The sequence below is a fragment of the Oryctolagus cuniculus genome, chromosome 2 (genome assembly GCF_964237555.1).
Source record: "Oryctolagus cuniculus chromosome 2, mOryCun1.1, whole genome shotgun sequence".
Taxonomy (NCBI): domain Eukaryota; kingdom Metazoa; phylum Chordata; class Mammalia; order Lagomorpha; family Leporidae; genus Oryctolagus; species Oryctolagus cuniculus.
Genome location: NC_091433.1, coordinates 52,242,737 through 52,260,121, shown reverse-complemented (window position 1 = coordinate 52,260,121; position 17,385 = coordinate 52,242,737). Strand labels below are relative to the sequence as shown.

The 17,385-nt window shown below is 40.4% G+C and overlaps 1 protein-coding gene across 8 annotated transcripts in view; it reads right to left on the bottom strand.

The window, feature by feature from the left end:
* The window catches only part of CLCN3 (chloride voltage-gated channel 3), a 91,213-nt gene that overhangs the window by 72,233 nt on the left and 1,595 nt on the right, over positions 1-17,385 (bottom strand). For 7 of the 8 annotated variants that reach the window (XM_008273874.4, XM_008273897.4, XM_070067762.1 and 4 more), the window contains exon 2: positions 4,650-4,825. In XM_008273874.4, the coding sequence (XP_008272096.1) occupies positions 4,650-4,809 (160 nt within the window). In that variant the 5' untranslated portion in view covers positions 4,810-4,825. Of the gene's footprint in view, positions 1-4,649; positions 4,826-17,385 lie in introns of those variants that run through there. The other variant, NM_001082029.1, reaches the window with a different exon arrangement.

The following is a 17,385-nucleotide window of genomic DNA, read 5'->3' as shown; positions in this document are numbered from 1 at the left end:
CCTCCGTGGAAGGGCGGTTCCCCCTGCCACATTCCCCACTTCCGCGGGGGAGCAGCACACCGCCGGCCAGCTCTCTCGGGGGCTGCACAGGTGTTCCTTCAGATAGATGTTCCTCTTAGATGTTCCTGGTGCATGTTGTCTCTCTCCTCCTTTATAGTCCTCTTCCACCAATCCCAACTCTGCTACCCACACGCCGAGTACGCTGCTCTCCTCCAATCAGGAGTAGGTCCTACAGTTTATTGGTTGAACTGGAGGCAGCTGTGTAGAAGCTGTTTCTCCCTTCTCAGCGCCATATTGTGGGAGAGCAGATGCATAGAATAAGTCTTAATTCCAGTAACTTAGTCTAGTCCGAGTTGCTCCCCACATGCTTGGACCTCTACACCCAGATGGGAGACCTGGATGAAATTTCTGGTCCTGGCTCAGATCGACCCAGCTCTAACCATCACAGCCATCTGGGGAGTGAACCACAGATGATGGAAGATTCTCCCTACCCTGTAACTCTTTCTTTCAAATAAATAAATAAATCATAAAAAAAAAAAATTCCTCTCTGTAACAGTATTTAATCTAGAAGGAATAACCAATAACTAGCACATAAATCAAAAAGTAAAACTCAGGGAACAACATTGTAGTGTAGCGGGTTAAGCTGCCACCTGCAATGCTAGAATCCCACATGGATGCTGGTTCAAGTCCTGGCTGCTCCACTTCCAATCTAGCTCCCTGCTAATGCGAACTTAAAAAAAACTGACTAGAAATGGGCACTATGGCACAGCTGGTTAAGCTGCTGGTGTTGATGCTCATGTTCAATACTGGACTCCCAACACCTCTGCTTCTGATCCAGCTTCCTGCTAATAAACCATGGAAAGGTAGTGGATGATATACCAAATATTTAGGTCACTGCCACCCACCTAGGAGATACGGATGGAGTTTCTGGTTACTAGCTCAGGCCTTGTTCAGTCCTGAGCATTTGGAGAGAGAACCAACAAATGGAAGATCTCTGTTTGCCTTCTACCTCTCTGTCATTCTTTCAAATAAGCAAATAAATCTTTAAGTATATTAAGGGGCCAGCACTGTGGTATAGTAGGTTAAGCCTTTGCCTGTAGCACCAGCATCCAATATAGGTACCAGTTTAAATCTCGGGTGCATCACTTTCCATGCAGCTCCCTGCTAAGGTGCCTGAGAAAGCAGTGGGAGATGGCCCAATGGGACCCAAGTAGGAGACATGGAAGAAGCTCCAGGCTCCTGGTTTCCAACTGGCCCAGCTTCAGCCACTGTGGCCATTTGGGCAGTGAACCAGCAGATGGAAAACTTCTCTTGCGGTCTCTCCCTCTCTCTATTACTCTGCCTCTCAAATAAATAAATAAACCTTTTAAATAATGTTTTTTAAAAGTATATTAATATGGGGATTTTCTTTCAAAGTACAGAAATCTATAAAAAGTAATAAAAAAGAAATTTTATAGCTGGAAGATAACTGAAATCTAAAACTCAATAGAAAATGACAATTAGATATACTACACACCTGTTGGAATAATAAAATCCAAAACACTGACAACACAACGTTGAAAAGGATGTGAAGCAACAAGAATTCTCATTCACTGCTAGTGGGAATACAAAACACTACAGTTACTCTGTAAGATGGTTTGACAGTTTCTGAAAAAACTAAACATATTCTCACCATAGGATCTAGCTATTATGCTCCTTGCTATATACTCCAATGAGCTGAAAGTCACATGAAAAGATAAAGGATGAATAATACAGAAAAGAACATAAAAGTCACAGTGAAAAGATTTAACACGTGCAACTGGAATATCAAATGGAGAAAGAAGAAAGAATGGCAGAAGCAACATTTGAGGCTACACTAGTTAAAACTGTCCAGTGACACACACACACAAAATTAAATCACACACTTAGGAAACTCTAATAACCCCACATAGGATTAATACAAAGAAAATCACACTTAGGAACATCCTGGTTAAGATTCTGTAAACTAAGGACAAAGAAAACAAAAGCCTCTTAAATCCAGACAGAGGGGGAAAACATTAAAGACACATTACCCTTCAAGCAGCAATAATAAAACAGCTGACTTCTCAAGAGAAATAACAGAATGCAAATGACATTAGAGTCACGTCTTAAAAGTGTTCAAAGAAGATAACTATAAATATGAAACATAACTGTAAAAATGTCCTCCAAAAATAAAGTTAAAACAAAGACTTACTCAATGTTTATTGTGGCTCAATTCGCAATAGCTGAGACATAGAATCAATCTAAATGCCTATCAACAATAGACTGGATAAAGAAATTATGGGGTATGTACTCTATAGAATACTATACAGCAGTAAAGAAATCAATGAAAACCGGTTATTTGCAACAAAATGGAGGAATCTGGAAAACACCATGCTGAGTGAAATAAGCCAGTTCCAAAGGGACAAATATCATATGTTCTCCCTGATCGGTGACAACTGAGCACCTAAAAGGAAATCTGTTGAAGTGAAATGGACACTATGAGAAACAATAACTTGATCAGCCCTTGTCCTGACTGTTGAAGAACAACTTACTATTTTAATTCCTTTTAGTATTTTTTTGTTCTACTGAATACCATTGGTTGAACTCTGTAATTAACACACAATTATTCTTAGGTGTTTAAATTTAACTGAAAGGTGATCCCTGTTAAACATAAGAGTGGGAATAAGAGAGGGAGGAGATGTACAGTTCGGCATATGCTCACTCGGACTTGCCCCTAACGGTAGAGCTAGAAATGTGCCAGGGGATTCCAATTCAATTCCATCAAGGTGGCATGTACCAATGCCATCTCACTAGTCCAAAATAATCCAAAAGTTGTACTTTGGAAATTTATATTTATTAAATAAAAGTTGAAAAAAAATACACTTACAAAAACTCACTGAATATATTGCTAGCAAATGATCACTGAAGAAATACTAATGGAAGGGGCTGGCCTGTGGCGCAGTAGGTTAATCCTCTGCCTGGGGTGCCAGCATCCCATATAGGCGCTGGTTCTAGTCCTGGTTGCTCCTCTTCCAATCTAGCTCTCTGCTGTGGCCTGGGAAAGCAGTAGAGCATGGCTCAAGTGCTTGGGCTCCTGCACCCATGTGGGAGACCAGGAAGAAGCTCCTGGCTTCGGATCAGCACAGCTCTGTCTGCTGTGGCCATTTGGGGAGTGAACCAACAGAAGGAAGACCTTTGTCTCTGTCTCTCCCTGTCACTGTCTGTAACTCTCTCTCTCAAATAAATAAATAAAAATCTTAAGAAAGGAAAAAGGAAAGAAAGGAAAGAAAGGAAGGAAAGGAAGGAAGGAAGGAAGGAAGGGTAATGGGAGTTCCATAGGCAAAAATTTAACTCTCCCAGATATAAATATGACAATGCTTCTATACGGTACACAATGAAGATCAATGGAAAAAGATGTGGATAAATCTGAGTAGTCATTGACCATACCAAAAAAGAGGGGCTGGTGTTGTGGTGCAACAGGTTAAGCCGCTGCCTACACCAACGGCATCCCAAAGCGGCACCAGTTTGTATTCCCACTGCTTTATCTCCAATCCAGTTCCCTGCTAAGGGGCTTGGGAAAGCAGAGGAAGATGGCCCAAGTGTTTGGGCCCCTGCCACCCATTTGGGGGATCAGAATGAAGCTCCTGGCTTCAGAATGGCCCAGTTCTGGCTGCTATGGCCATTTGGGGAGTGAACCAAAGGATAGAAGATCTCTCTCTCCACCTCTTTCCCTGTAATTCTGCCTTTCAAGTAAATAAATCTTTGAAGAAAAAAAAGTAATACCTTGTGCAGTTCCAAATACACAAAGAATTAAAATCAAGAACAATGGAAGTACAGAAAGCAGGAATGGGACAAAAAGACATCCTCACATTTTTCCATAAGTGGTGAAAGTTTAAATTTATAGAATTAATCAAGGGTACCTACCAGAATCTCAAGAGTACTCACTAAACAAAACAGGTATATGTATAACTACTGTATAAGGGAATAGTAATAAAGAGAGAGGCTGGTGCCATGGCTCACTAGGCTAATCCTCTGCCTGCAGCACCGGCACCCCGGGTTCTAGTCCTGGTTGGGGCACCGGGTACTAGTCCCGGTTGCTCCTCTTCCAGTCCAGCTCTCTGCTGTGGCCCAAGAAGGCAGCAGAGGATGGCCTAAGTGCTTGGGTCCCTGCACCCGCATGGGAGGCCGGGAGGAAGCACCCAGCTCCTGGCTTTGGATCGGAGCAACACCGGCCATAGCAGCCATTAGGGGAGTGAACCAACGGAAGACAGACCTTTCTCTCTGTCTCTCTCTCACTGTCTATAACTCTCTCTCTGTCTCTCTGTCTAAATCTGCCTGTCAAAAATAAATAAATAAATGAGAGAGAGAGAAAAGAACAGATGCAACAAATATAAAAATGGAAGATCTAAAATAAAATATAGTGATATTTATATTAATGTAATTGGACTATGGGTTAATAAAAGACAAACTTAAAAAACAAAACTCGTACATCTGCTAAATGCCACTGAATGTCACATTTAAAAATGGTCAAATTTGTCATATGATCCATCTCAGTTAAAAAAAAAGGCAAAAAACTGCCCTCAATAAAATAATATACAGTTTAGGAAAAATTCATGACTATGAATATTGAGCTGTAACATGGAACTTACCAACAGCTGTATCACCATCTAACAAATTGTCATCTTCAGAAGTTTGAAAGTCCATAATAACACCTGCTCCATCTAAAAGTTCCTCGTCACTACTTGCACTCGTTATACTGTTGTAGCTGTTTCTATAGTAGCCTCTATGGAACAGCTGCTCAGACTCCATTTAGCTGTCTGATTATCTGAAACAAAAAAAGGAGGCAGAAAGTGGCTTTAACATTTTCCCAACATATAATAAAACTCATCTAGCTTAGCATGACAAAAGGAAAGTTCTGATCTTTGTATTAAAAGAAATATTAAGTTCATTCACTGTAACTATATAATTATAGCTACTTCCATTGTTAAGTATTTTGGGGTGATTTAATAATTTTATTCTCACTATACAACAGTACAAGAGAAAGCATTCTTGAGGTAGTGCTATAAAACAATCTCCAGAGGGAATTGTTAAGTTTAAAAAAAAGTGCATAATACACAGAAGCATTCATAACATACAATAATATAAGTGGTTTTTACTCCCAGGAAAGGTGGTGGTGGGTTGAGGGGAGGAGAGATACAGTGCCCAGTTGCTTAAATCTGTATAGGCTATCTCGGGAGGGATTTTTAAGAAAGTTGCCCAGAGAGAAAGGAACAAGATGGCTAAAGTACCAGGTCTGAAATGGAGACTGCTCCTTTTAAATATTTTACCAGGTGTAAGTACTGTGTAATTTGAAAAAAAAATTAACTATAAATTTAAAATACTCATTTAATTCTCCTCTCATCATTCTAAAATTTATAACCTCAGGGCCCACAGTCAAACATTAGCCATGAGAACAATGATAATAGGTAACAATTTTTGGTTTTTCAAAAACAAATAAGCATGTTTCATTGTTTTTATTCTCCATGTTCCAAAAACAATTTTACTCTTAAGTAGATTATTAAAATACACCTACTTACTTGCTCAACATCAAAGAATTTAGCATAAGTGTGGCGACACTAGCAATACACTGGAAAAGTACATGTGTAGGACTTCAAAGATATAGTCACAAAAGCAGTCAAACCAGTAAGCCTTGTAAAACAGGACTTACTAGGCATGCCATAGTAAATACATACACACATAATGAAAGCAAGCACACTCCAATTCTAATGCTGAATTCTAATAGTGATTTATGGTACTGAATATTCATTTCAAGAAAATCTCTTATCCTCAGTACATTTTCCTCTGCACATGGAAAAATAACCCAATAGAACTTCAGAAACAAAAAAGTATTTACAAAGCCTTTACAGTTTTTTAAAAACTTTAGGTAGTATTGATAATAGTTATCTTTTTAACTGAGTCAGTATAGAAGTTTCCTAACTTAAAGACCACTCTGAAGAAGACAAAGTTCTGAGAACTGCTTAAGAGCACCCTTCTATTCTCAGCACCTGGCATACTAACTGTAACAGTATATGGAAAGCAAATGTCAAACTGTTTATTCAGTCAATGAGATAACAGAAAGAAATGTGGAATGGGTGTTTCACTTAGCACTAACATGTTAATTACGGCACCTACCACCCACACTGAAGTGCCTGTGTTAAACTTCCAGTTCTGACTCCTAATTCTAATTTCTTGTAAATGCAAATTCTGGGAAGCACCCATGTGGGAGACCTGAATTGAGTTCCTGGCTCCTAGCTTCTGCCAGGTCTAGACCAGCCTCAGTCCTTATGGAAGTGAACCAAACCATGGGAGCTTTCACTCCCTTTCTCTCATTTGCCTGCTCTCTCTACCTCTCAAATGTGAAAGAAAAAGGTATTCAATTAAAAATATATATACCTCCCTGCAACAGTGTTAAAGTAGAGGAAATAATCAATAATTAACACATAAATCATAAAAAAAAAAAAAAACACTTAGGGACTAGCATTGTGGTGTAGTGGGTTAAGCCTCTGACTGAAACGCTGGAATCCCATATGGGTACTGTTTCAAGTCTCGGCTGCTCCACTTTCAATCCAGCTCCCTGGTAATGTGCCTGGAAAAGCAGCAGAAGATGGCCCAAGTGCCTGAGCCTTTGTCACCCTCATGGGAGACCAGGTACTTGAGCCATCATCTGTTGCCTCCCAGGGTGCACATGAACAGGAAGCTGGGATCAGAAGCAGAGCTGGGACTCAAACCCAGGTACTCCTGACATGGGATGAGGGTATCACATGTAGCATCTTAACTGCTGCACAAAAGACTCATCCCAAGCTAAGAAATTTGTGCTTCTATAGTGGCAACTAAAACATTGTTAACTGTTGAGTAAATAATTAAAGAGTTCCTTAAAAAACACTAATGTTTTTATATATTGTATAGTTCAAGAATGACTTGTATTTTAAAGTATCACAGCATGTTTGCTAAGATTTTGCAAAGAACACCTACATCTTATCCTTCACTTCTTTGCATGATGACAGAGTAGAAAGGCTTCCTACAGGTGGTAACTACTTCAGTGCCCATTAGCTATAGGGTTTTACACAGCACTGGGAAATCAATATAAAATAAACCTTTCTTTTCACCTGGGATGTCAATCAGAAAACCCCAATGTATCTCCCTTCATTTCAACCCAGAGTCCGTCACATACCAATAAATAATAACACATACCAATAAATAATAACTCTCAAACTTTTAAAAAACAATTTCATGACATCTCTGAGACATATAGAGACCAAACCTTTCTTTATAACAGCATCCAATTCTACTCCAAATAAATTAAACTAATGCCTTTGTCAGTTATTATTTATATAAATCTGATAACTTAAAAAAGCAAAGTGGGGCTAGCGCTGTGGCGTGTAGGTTAAAGCCCCGGCCTGCAATGTCGGCATCCTATATGGGCACCGGTTTGAGTATTGGCTGCTCCACTTACAATCCAGCTCTATGCTATGGCCTGTGGAAGGTGGCCCAAGTGCTTGGGCCCCTGCACCCATGTGGGAGACCCAGAAAAAGCTCCTGGCTCCTGGCTTCAGCTGGGCCTAGCTCCAGCTGTTGCAGCCACTTGGGGAGTGAACAAGCGGATGGAAGACTTCTCTCTCTGCCTCTGCCTCTCTATATCTCTTTTAAATAAATAAATAAATCTTTAAAATCTTAAAAAAAAAAAAACCGAAAAACTAAAACTCTCATTAACCCAGAGACCTACAGAGCTAACTAGCTGATAGAACAGCCATTAGCCATAGATGGCTCTGGAGCCCTTGAAACATGGCTAACCCAATTTGAAATACAAAGTATAAAATACCTACTACATTTCTAAGACTTAACATGAAAAAAAGTCAAATATTTCATTGATAGTTTTTTATTGACTATATATTGAACTAATGTTTTAGATACCTGAGGTTAAATAAAACACATTATTAAAAAGACCCTTGCCAATTTCTTTTTACCATTTTAATGTGGTTATTAAAATTTTTTAAATTATACATGCAGCACAAATATTTTTATTGAGCAGCACTACTATAAAATATTCAAATTTCACTGGCAGCATAAAAGACACATAACAGAAGAAAATCTCAATATAGTGCTAACTCTTTCTAGTTTCTAAACTGAATTCCCAGGCTTGTCTATAAAAGACTATTTATTTAAAACAACAAAGCAGCTGGAATTTTGCATATTTAACAACAGAGAAAAATAATAATACAGTCACCTTTTGTTTTAAATTGTAAAAAAAAACCTTAAAATTATTTCAAAATACTATAATATATGCACAGTAACTTGAAAATATATTCTTGCAGAGCTGGGAAAATTTACAATAACCTATAAAAATCTTCAGGGATAAAGCCTGGTTTACTTCAACCAACTCCTAAATGATCTATGTACAATCAGCTTGTCCCCCTCTGATCTTCAGACTGCAGCTAGCATGGTTATTTTCAAAGACCAAGTCTGACCAGCAATCTCTTCCCACTCCATGGATTAAAATCTTTTAATCCTTCTCACTGTAATAAGGCAGACAGAGTCCTATGCAGCCTGGCCCCTGCGTGGTTCCTCAGCTTCATGTTGCAGTGTGGACTTTTCGAGTTTCCAAGACTCATTGATCTTTCAGTCTCTCAGTCCTATTACTACCTCTTGCCTCCTGCCCCAGGGCCACTGCTGCTTCCACTACTGGCAAGTGCCCTGTCTTTATCTACTGACTCTTCTACTCATTCTTCAGAGTTATGGCTGTTTACTTAACAAATTCTTTTTTTTTTAATTAATGTATTTATTAGAGAGCAGAAGTTCTCACATGCTAGTTCACACCTCAACTGTTCACAACTGGTTGGAGGTGGCACTGAAGCCAGGATCCTACAATTCAGTCGGGCTTCCCACATGGGTGGCAGGACCCTAACTACTGGAGCCAACATTGCTGCCTCCCAGGGTCTGCATTAGCAGGAGGAGTTCAGGAGCCAGAGCCAGGGACTGAATCTAGGCACCAACAAATTTTTTTTTTTGTTTTGTTTTGTTTTGTTTGACAGGCAGAGTGGACAGTGAGAGAGAGAGAGACAGAGAGAAAGGTCTTCCTTTTGCCGTTGGTTCACCCTCCAATGGCCGCCGTGGCTGGTGCGCTGAGGCCGGCGCACCGCGCTGATCCGAAGGCAGGAGCCAGGTGCTTCTCCTGGTCTCCCATGGGGTGCAGGGCCCAAGCACTTGGGCCATCCTCCACTGCACTCCCTGGCCACAGCAGAGAGCTGGCCTGGAAGAGGGACAACCGGGACAGAAACCAGCGCCCGACCAGGACTAGAACCTGGTGTGCCGGCGTCGCAAGGTGGAGAATTAGCCTAGTGAGCCACGGCGCCGGCCACCAACAAATTCTTAAACAGAGTTCACCCTCCACTGGGCAATAACCTAAGCACTTTACAAATACATTCACTTTATATTTGTATTAATGTAATCACAACCTTAGAGCTTAGGGATATTATTATTCCTGCTTAACAGCACCATTTATTGAAAAACCTATTTCTCCTTCTATTGAACTGTTCTTGAGCCCTTGTCAAACACTGGTTGGATATTTTTGTATACATTTATTTGACAGTTCTATGTTCTGTTCCACTAATTTACAGTTCTAAAACTATATCCATATAGTCTTCATGACCGTAGACATATAATAAGTCTTCAAATAGGGTAGACTGATTTCTCACATCTTAGTCTTCTGTTCAAAACTGCTTTAGCTGGAGCTGGCATTGTGGCATACCAGGTAAAAGCCATGGCCTGCAGCGCCAGCATCCCCATATGGGCACCGGTTCAAGTCCCGGCTGCTACACTTCTGATCCCGCTCCCTGCTAATGTGCCTGAGAAAGAAGGGGAAGATGGCCCAAGTTCTTGAGCCTCTGTACCCATGTGGGAGATCCAGAAGAAGCTCTTGGTTCCTGCCTTTAGCCTGGCCCTGCCCTGGTTGTTGCAGCCATTTGGGGAGTAAACCAACAGGTGGAAGATTTCTCTTTCTCTCTTTCAAATAAGTAAATAAAAATCTTTAAAAAAATTTTAGCCATTCTAGTTTCTTTGACTTTCTACATACATTTTAGAATAATCTTGTACATAACAAGCAAACAAAAAAACTCTCACTGGTTCAATTAAATTTATAAGTAAATAACAGATGAATTGTACATCTCTCCCTATATGTCGCATGAGGATTCAAATTCAACAAGAACACAACAAATAAATATCTGCCCAAAGCTGCTTGTCCTCCTACTTTTCCTGTGTTTACAAGATCTCTATCTATCTAACATCAAAGCTAGTAATGAGAGTCAGTCACTAACGTATTCAACATCAATTTACTGAGCACCCAACATGTACCAGACAAAAAGTCAGGTACTAGTATAATGTTTCCTGTTCCCACAGCAGGTACAATGGTTTGAATGCTTCCTCCAAAACTCATGTTTGGAATTATTATTATGATCACATTAACCGACAGAACCCTTAAGAGGTGATTAAGTCATATGGGCTCTGCCTTTATGAATGAATTATGCTGCTACTGTGGGAAGAGGTTAATTATAGTGAGAGTGGATTCCTAGTAAAAAGGAGTTCCTCGATTTTCTTTCCCTCTCTCCCACACAATCATGCAGCATGAGGCCCTCATATGATGCTGGTGCCATATTCTTGGAATTCCCAGTCTCTAGAATCTTGAGTCAAGTTTCTTTCTTCATTAATTACCCATCATAGGTATTCTGTTATTGCAGCAGGAAATGGACTAAAACATCACTGAAGGTGAGAGACAAATTACTGTACAGTGTGGTATGTTAGGCATCACAGGAGAGTCATATACAAGGGGTTCAGTATCACTGAGAAGTAAGCACGCTGGTGGTAAAGATCCTATAAAAAATACTGCATGGGGGGCCACCACCTTTAGTGCCGGCATCCCATATAGGTGCCAGTTTAGTCCCAGCTGCTCCACTTCCAATCCAGCTCTCTGCTATGGCCTGGGAAAGCAGTGGAGGATGGCCCAAGTCCTTGGATCTTTGCACCCATGTGAGAGACCCTGGGGGAGGCTTCTGGCTCCTGGCTTCGGATTGGCCCACCTCCAGATGTTGTGGCCATCTGAGGAGTGAACCAGTGGATGGAAGACCTCTCTCTTTTTCTTTGCCTCAGCCTCTCTGTAATCCTGCCTTTCAAATAAACAAATAAATCTTCAAAAAAAGAAAAACACTGAACAAGAGAAAGTTTAAGCAGCATATTGAAAGATCAGGATGAGTCAACTAGGTCAAGCACAAGGTGAAATGTCAATATAGGGAAACAGAAAAAAGAATGCATGACAACACAAAGCATAGTAACAAAACCTGCTTGTGTGGCTTATGTAAGAGGTAAAGGACTAGAGAATAGCTAGGGAGGTGGAGATAAACCGGATCATGGAGGTAGGGCCTCGAATGTCACACTAAGATCTCATATGTATATACATATATATACTCATCTACACACATGGAGAAACCATGAAGGGCTTATTTTTTAAGATTAATTTATTTATTTGAAAGGCAGAGTTACAGAAAGGCAGAGGCAGAGGCAGAGGCACACAGAGAGAATAAAGTCTTCCATTCGCTGATTGACTCCCCAAATAGCTGCAATGGCCGCAGCTGAGCCAATCCAAAGCCAGGAGCCAGGAGCTTCTTCAGGGTCTCCCACATGGGTTCAGGGGCCCAAGGACTTGGGCCATCCTCCACTGCTTTCCCAGGTACATTAGCAGGCAGCTATATCAGAAGTGAGGGAGGGCCGGCGCCACGGCTCACTTGGCTAGTCCTCCGCCTGCGGCGCCGGCACCCAGGGTTCTGGTCCCGGTTGGGGTGCTGGTTCTGTCCCGGTTGCTCCTTTTCCAGTCCAGCTCCCTGTTGTGGCCCGGGAAGGCAGTGGAGGATGGCCCAAGTGCTTGGGCCCTGCACCCACATGCGAGACCAGGAGGAAGCACCTGGCTCCTGGCTTCGGATCAGCACAGCGCGCCAGCCACAGCATGCCAGCCATAGCAGCCATTTGGGGGTAAACCAATGGAGGGAGGACCTTTCTCTCTGTCTCTCTCTCTCTCTGACTCTGCCTGTCAAAAAAAAAAAAAAAGTGTAGCAGTCAGGACTTGAACTGGCGCCCAAATGGGATGCCGGCACTGCAGGCCAGGGCTTTTACCCACTTGCCACAGTGCTGGCCACTCTGTGAAGGGCTTTAAAAAGAAAAACCACATGAACACATAGGAATTTTAGCAAGCCAACACTGACAGCAGAAGGGAAAACAGATTAGAAGGGCCAGAGAAGAATAAAGACAGTGGGAGGAATCAGGTGAGAGCAAACCACTGAACAATTCTGAACACGAAATAGTGAAGGCACAACTGAAGTAAGATACAGCAATATGGAGAAGCAGAGAGAGTTCTAAGAAAATTTTCAGAAGATTTGGTAATTAATAAAAGGTGAGGAATGGTGAGAAGAAATTTAATATGTCACTAAGTTTCTGACTTGACTGACTGAGGAGAGTTTGCAGAAACAAATTTCAGTCTCCTAAGATAAGGACATTGTGAGCACCAAGAAAATGAGAACCAGAAGGCATTGTGACGATGTTTAGCAATGAAACTGAAGCAAGGAAAATATAAAGTTAGTTTAGTGAAAATTTTAGTATAACTTTTGCTATCTACGTAAAATGAATTCTGTAAGTAATGCTATTGATCTGTTTAAAAGAAATAAGGGTGTAATTTTCCAGTTCAATGATCTTCAAAAGATCATGAAGGGGATTGCTGGGTCTCCTAGAGTGATAAACATTTAATAAGTGCAGGGTGGGAAGAGGGGTTGGGGCCACGATGTGGCCTCTGCATTACAAAATAAAGCCCTGGATATCCTCGTTTCAAAAAAAAAAAAAAAATTTTCAGTCTCCTACAAAACTCACAGGACTCAAAATCAGAGTGCTCTTTCCAACTTCAGGATTTTACATCAGGCTTTAGTTTCTATGCAAGATCAGAGTACATTAACAGGTGTGATTCCCTTCAGTATACTGACCTAGCACCAAACTACAAACACTAAGCACACCACCAGAACTGGGATGGAGGGATGAAGAAAAAGGATTATTTAGCAAACAGTTGGCTAAGTGATACCCAGCCTTAAGGGAGGCATATTAATTTTTTATAGCCTTGGACAACGTTTTCAATCTCCCACAATGGAAGCTTGGTAGATCATGGCTAAGTCCCAAAAGTATGTTAGTCAACTGGAAAAAGCAAGTATAATCTGAGTGTAAAAGGAAATGAGGGGACCGGCGCTGTAGCATGGTGGGTAAAGCTGCCACCTGCAGTGCCAGCGTCCATACGAGCGCCGGTTCAAGTCCCAGCTGCTCCACTTCCTATCCAGCTCTCTGCTATGGCCAAGCAGAAGATGGCCCATGTCCTTAGGCCCCTGAACCCGCGTGGAAGACCCAGAGGAAGCTCTTGGCTCCTGGCTTCAGGTTAGCACAGCTGCGGCCATTGTGGCCAATCAAGGAGTGAACCAGCAGATGGAAGGCCTCTCTCTCTACCCCCTTTTTCTCTCTGTCTCCCCCCTCCCCCCTCCCTCCCTCCCTCTCTCCCTCTCCTCTCTAACTCTTTCAAATAAATAAATCTTTAAAAAAAAAAAAAAGAGAGGAAATGAGAATATTCAATGTCTACAACTAGAAAGATAGAACAAAATACACATAACAATGATGGCTGGGAAGTAAAACCCAGACTGATCTAGTCACTGGCATGCAAGAAACATTCTCATATAAATACTGTAAGAAATGTTTGTGCTAAGTGCTGGTCGGTCACAGAATAAAATGTCACAGTGAATTTCAACTTAATCACTTCTTCACTTACTAATGTTTTTCTAATAGCTATCAATGTTCCAGAAATGTGCTAAATATACAAGTTTTTGTATTGATGTCATCATATTCATATTTGCATAGGTCTTACAGCTTTCAATAAACTTCAGTATATATTACATGATACACTGTTGTCAAGCAAGAGGCTACATTTTCCTATAAATTAGTACATATCCCTGTAATAAAAAGTATATGACAGATGTCACAAAAACAAAGGGACTGCAATGAACTTAGAGAAACGATCACATCTCACTGTGATTGATAAGAAGCATTTTTTTTCAAAGAATTATTTCTAAACTGGACCAAAATAGCTAAGTTAGGTTTTTATAGGGCAGAAATGGGAGAAGAGCTTGGGTGCAGCAAAATTAATGGTACGAGTCAAGCTATGGAGCTGAGAAAGCAACAAAAATATTTGTAGGTCAGTAAATATGTGCACAGAATACTAGATCTGTAAAAGGCTTCACGGTTAATAAGTTTGGGTAATACATCATACTCCTGTCTAGAATTGTGATGGCTAACAGCACTAAAAATGGCTCTTGATAAAACCTCAAAAACCATTAACTTCATAAAGAAAATTTATGGAAAGCTTCTCAGATTTATTTCACCAGGGAATTACCCCTCAACTCACAGCACCTGTTAATAGTCTGCAGCACTAGTATTCTTAGATACATTTTGGGAATCCTGCCCTAATGCACAAGGCTATGATATTCCTGTTGGGATGGAGTACAAGAAAGCTAGAAAAAGAAATGAGAGGGGCCAGCTCTGTTGTGCAGCAGGTTAAAGCACTGGCCTGAAGTGCCAGCATCCCACAGGGGTGCCAGTTCAGGTCCCTGCTAATGCACCTGGGAAGGCAGCAGAGGATGGCCCAAGTCCTTGGGCGTCTACACCCATGTGGGAGACTGGGAAGAAGCTCCTGGCTCCTGACTTCGGATCAGCTCAGGCGGCCATTTGGGGAGTGAACCAGTGGATGGGAGATCAATCTCTCTCTCTCTCTCTCTCTACCTCTCTCTGTAACTTTTTCAAATAAAAAAAAAATCATAAAAAAAAAAAAAAAAGAAAAAGAAATGAGAGCCCAACCTTGAAAGAATTTGACAGATTATAGGGTGGTGGGGACGGTTAAGCAAAAGAATGATGAAGGCAAAGCTGGGTGATGAGGAGATAAAATGGAATTTATGTAAGGAATATTCCAGCAAGAGGAAACTAAAAGCAGATATTGCTTAGAAAGTTTTGGAACTGTTTCAAGAAGAAATAATAAAGTATCTAAAGCCACAGAAAAAAACAAAACAACATATATTCAGGGGTCACAAAGAACAAAGATCAGTAAATCTGAATTTATAAAGCACTAGGAAATACAAGTATCAATGAATCTAATGTATGTGTTACTTCCTCTACTTACAATGAAAAGACCTGTTGTCTACAGAAATTAGTCAATTAAAAATGTTACTTGAAAAATGCAGAAAGAAAATCAGCAGACATGTTGCATGTGATGATCTCAGGATATCTGGAGAGAAATATCTATCCAGCAGGCAGCTGGACCCAATGGATCCCCATTTGAAATAGGCATCATTTTCTTTTTTTCCATCTGATTTCATACAGGAAGAGAAATCTCTTCTTTTTTTCTAACCAAGTAATTACAATGTGGTTCGGGTAAAACTAGGGCTATTTACTAATTAATACTAATTAACTGTACAAAATGAGTACACCTTTATTTCAGAATCACTGGAAAAAGGAAATCAGATGTACAGTACACAATTTTTTAATAGTCTATTTCAATTCATTTGAGATGTATCAAACTGATGAGACAGGACAATATGTAGTAAAACAGCACAGTTTTTAAAAAGCATGTATATGTACTTGAAGAAATGTAATTCTTAAATAACACAGTACAGGGTTGGTTGGGAAAAATTTTAAAAACATCTGAAAAGACATATTATAAAGGTCACCATTATGCCATGGGAATTAAGTGTGGCCCACTGATTACATCAGCACTGGGCAAGGTCCAATTTAAAACAAGTCATCAAAGTAAAATCAACATAACTAATATATTTGCTGCACAGATCTCATCTTAAACTGATTTTAAAAAGCTTATTCATTTTTAAAAAATGATTTTTGAAAGGCAGAGCAAGGGAGAGAGAGGGGAGAGAGGGGAGAGAGGGGAGAGAGGGGAGAGAGGGGAGAGAGAGGAGAGAGAGAGGGGAGAGAGAGTGAGTCACCCATCTACTGGTTAACTCCCCAAACACCCACAACAGCCAAGGCTGGACCAGGTTGAAGCCAGGAGCTATGACCTTTATCCAGGTCTCCCACGTGCGTGGCAGGGACCCAAATACTTGAGCCATCACCTGCTGGCTTCCAGGGTCTACAGTGGTAAAAAGCTAGACCAGGAGCAGAGCTGGGACGTGAACCCAGGCACTCTGATACTGGATACAGGTGTGCAAATGCTGTCTTAACCACTAGGCCAAATGCCTGCCCTATAGGATCTTGCATGTGTTGACAATTTGTATCAGAATAGATCGCTTCTGTTTCAATAATCCTGTGGGCATAATTAACAAACAGTTCTACTCCTTCTGATCTTGCCCTTTTGAATTTTTAATGTTTATTTTAGCAAATAAGAGAATGGTTACAATTTTTCCTACTTTTCTGTTAGAAGACAGTGATCCTAATGTGTAATTGATTTTTTTAGAATTCAGTAGTGGGGGACTTCTCCCTCTCCCCCTCTCCCTAATTCTGACTTTCAAATAAATAAATCTTTAAAAAAAAAACTCAAAATGAATTACAGCTACCATATTTAGATACAGTTGTAACTGTACATACAAAAACAAGAGTATTAGAGTAGTAGATTAGAATTGTTCTTTTAAAAACATTATTTCCAATGCTTCTATAACATTACATTATTCTTATAATTTAAAAATAAATGAATCTGGTGCCATGTCCCTCAAACCATCTATTTCTCTGCACATTCTTACTAATCTAACTGCAGTATAGTCCAGTTACTGAGAGCAAGAACTCAAATTATATCATCAGGCTTCAGTCCCAGTTCTGACAACTAACTTTGAGGGTGTTGTGCAAGTTAACTAAGTTCTTTGCACCTCAGTTTCCACATCTGTATAATGGGAATAGTAAGAGTACCTACTTCCTGGGAGGTGGGATGAAAATTGAGATATTCCACAAAAACCACTCAAGAACCTGAACCATAGACTGCACTCTACAAGTATTAACATTTATTATATCACATTATATGTTTTTGATTCCTGCTGACAAGTTTGACAGAAACCAAGCTGGAAGTTCTGTAAAGCAGTGATAGTGGCAAAACCCCACAGGATGCTGCTTTGATATATAACCAACCACAGAGATCAAATCTAGCTTCCTGAGCGGTCTGAAAATTATTACCAACATGTCACAACAGGAAATGGAAAGCCTATTCATCAACATGACCTGGAAAATAGCCAATTTACTAACACAAAGCCATAACCTCAACAAATCTGTTCCCCAATATATATATATATA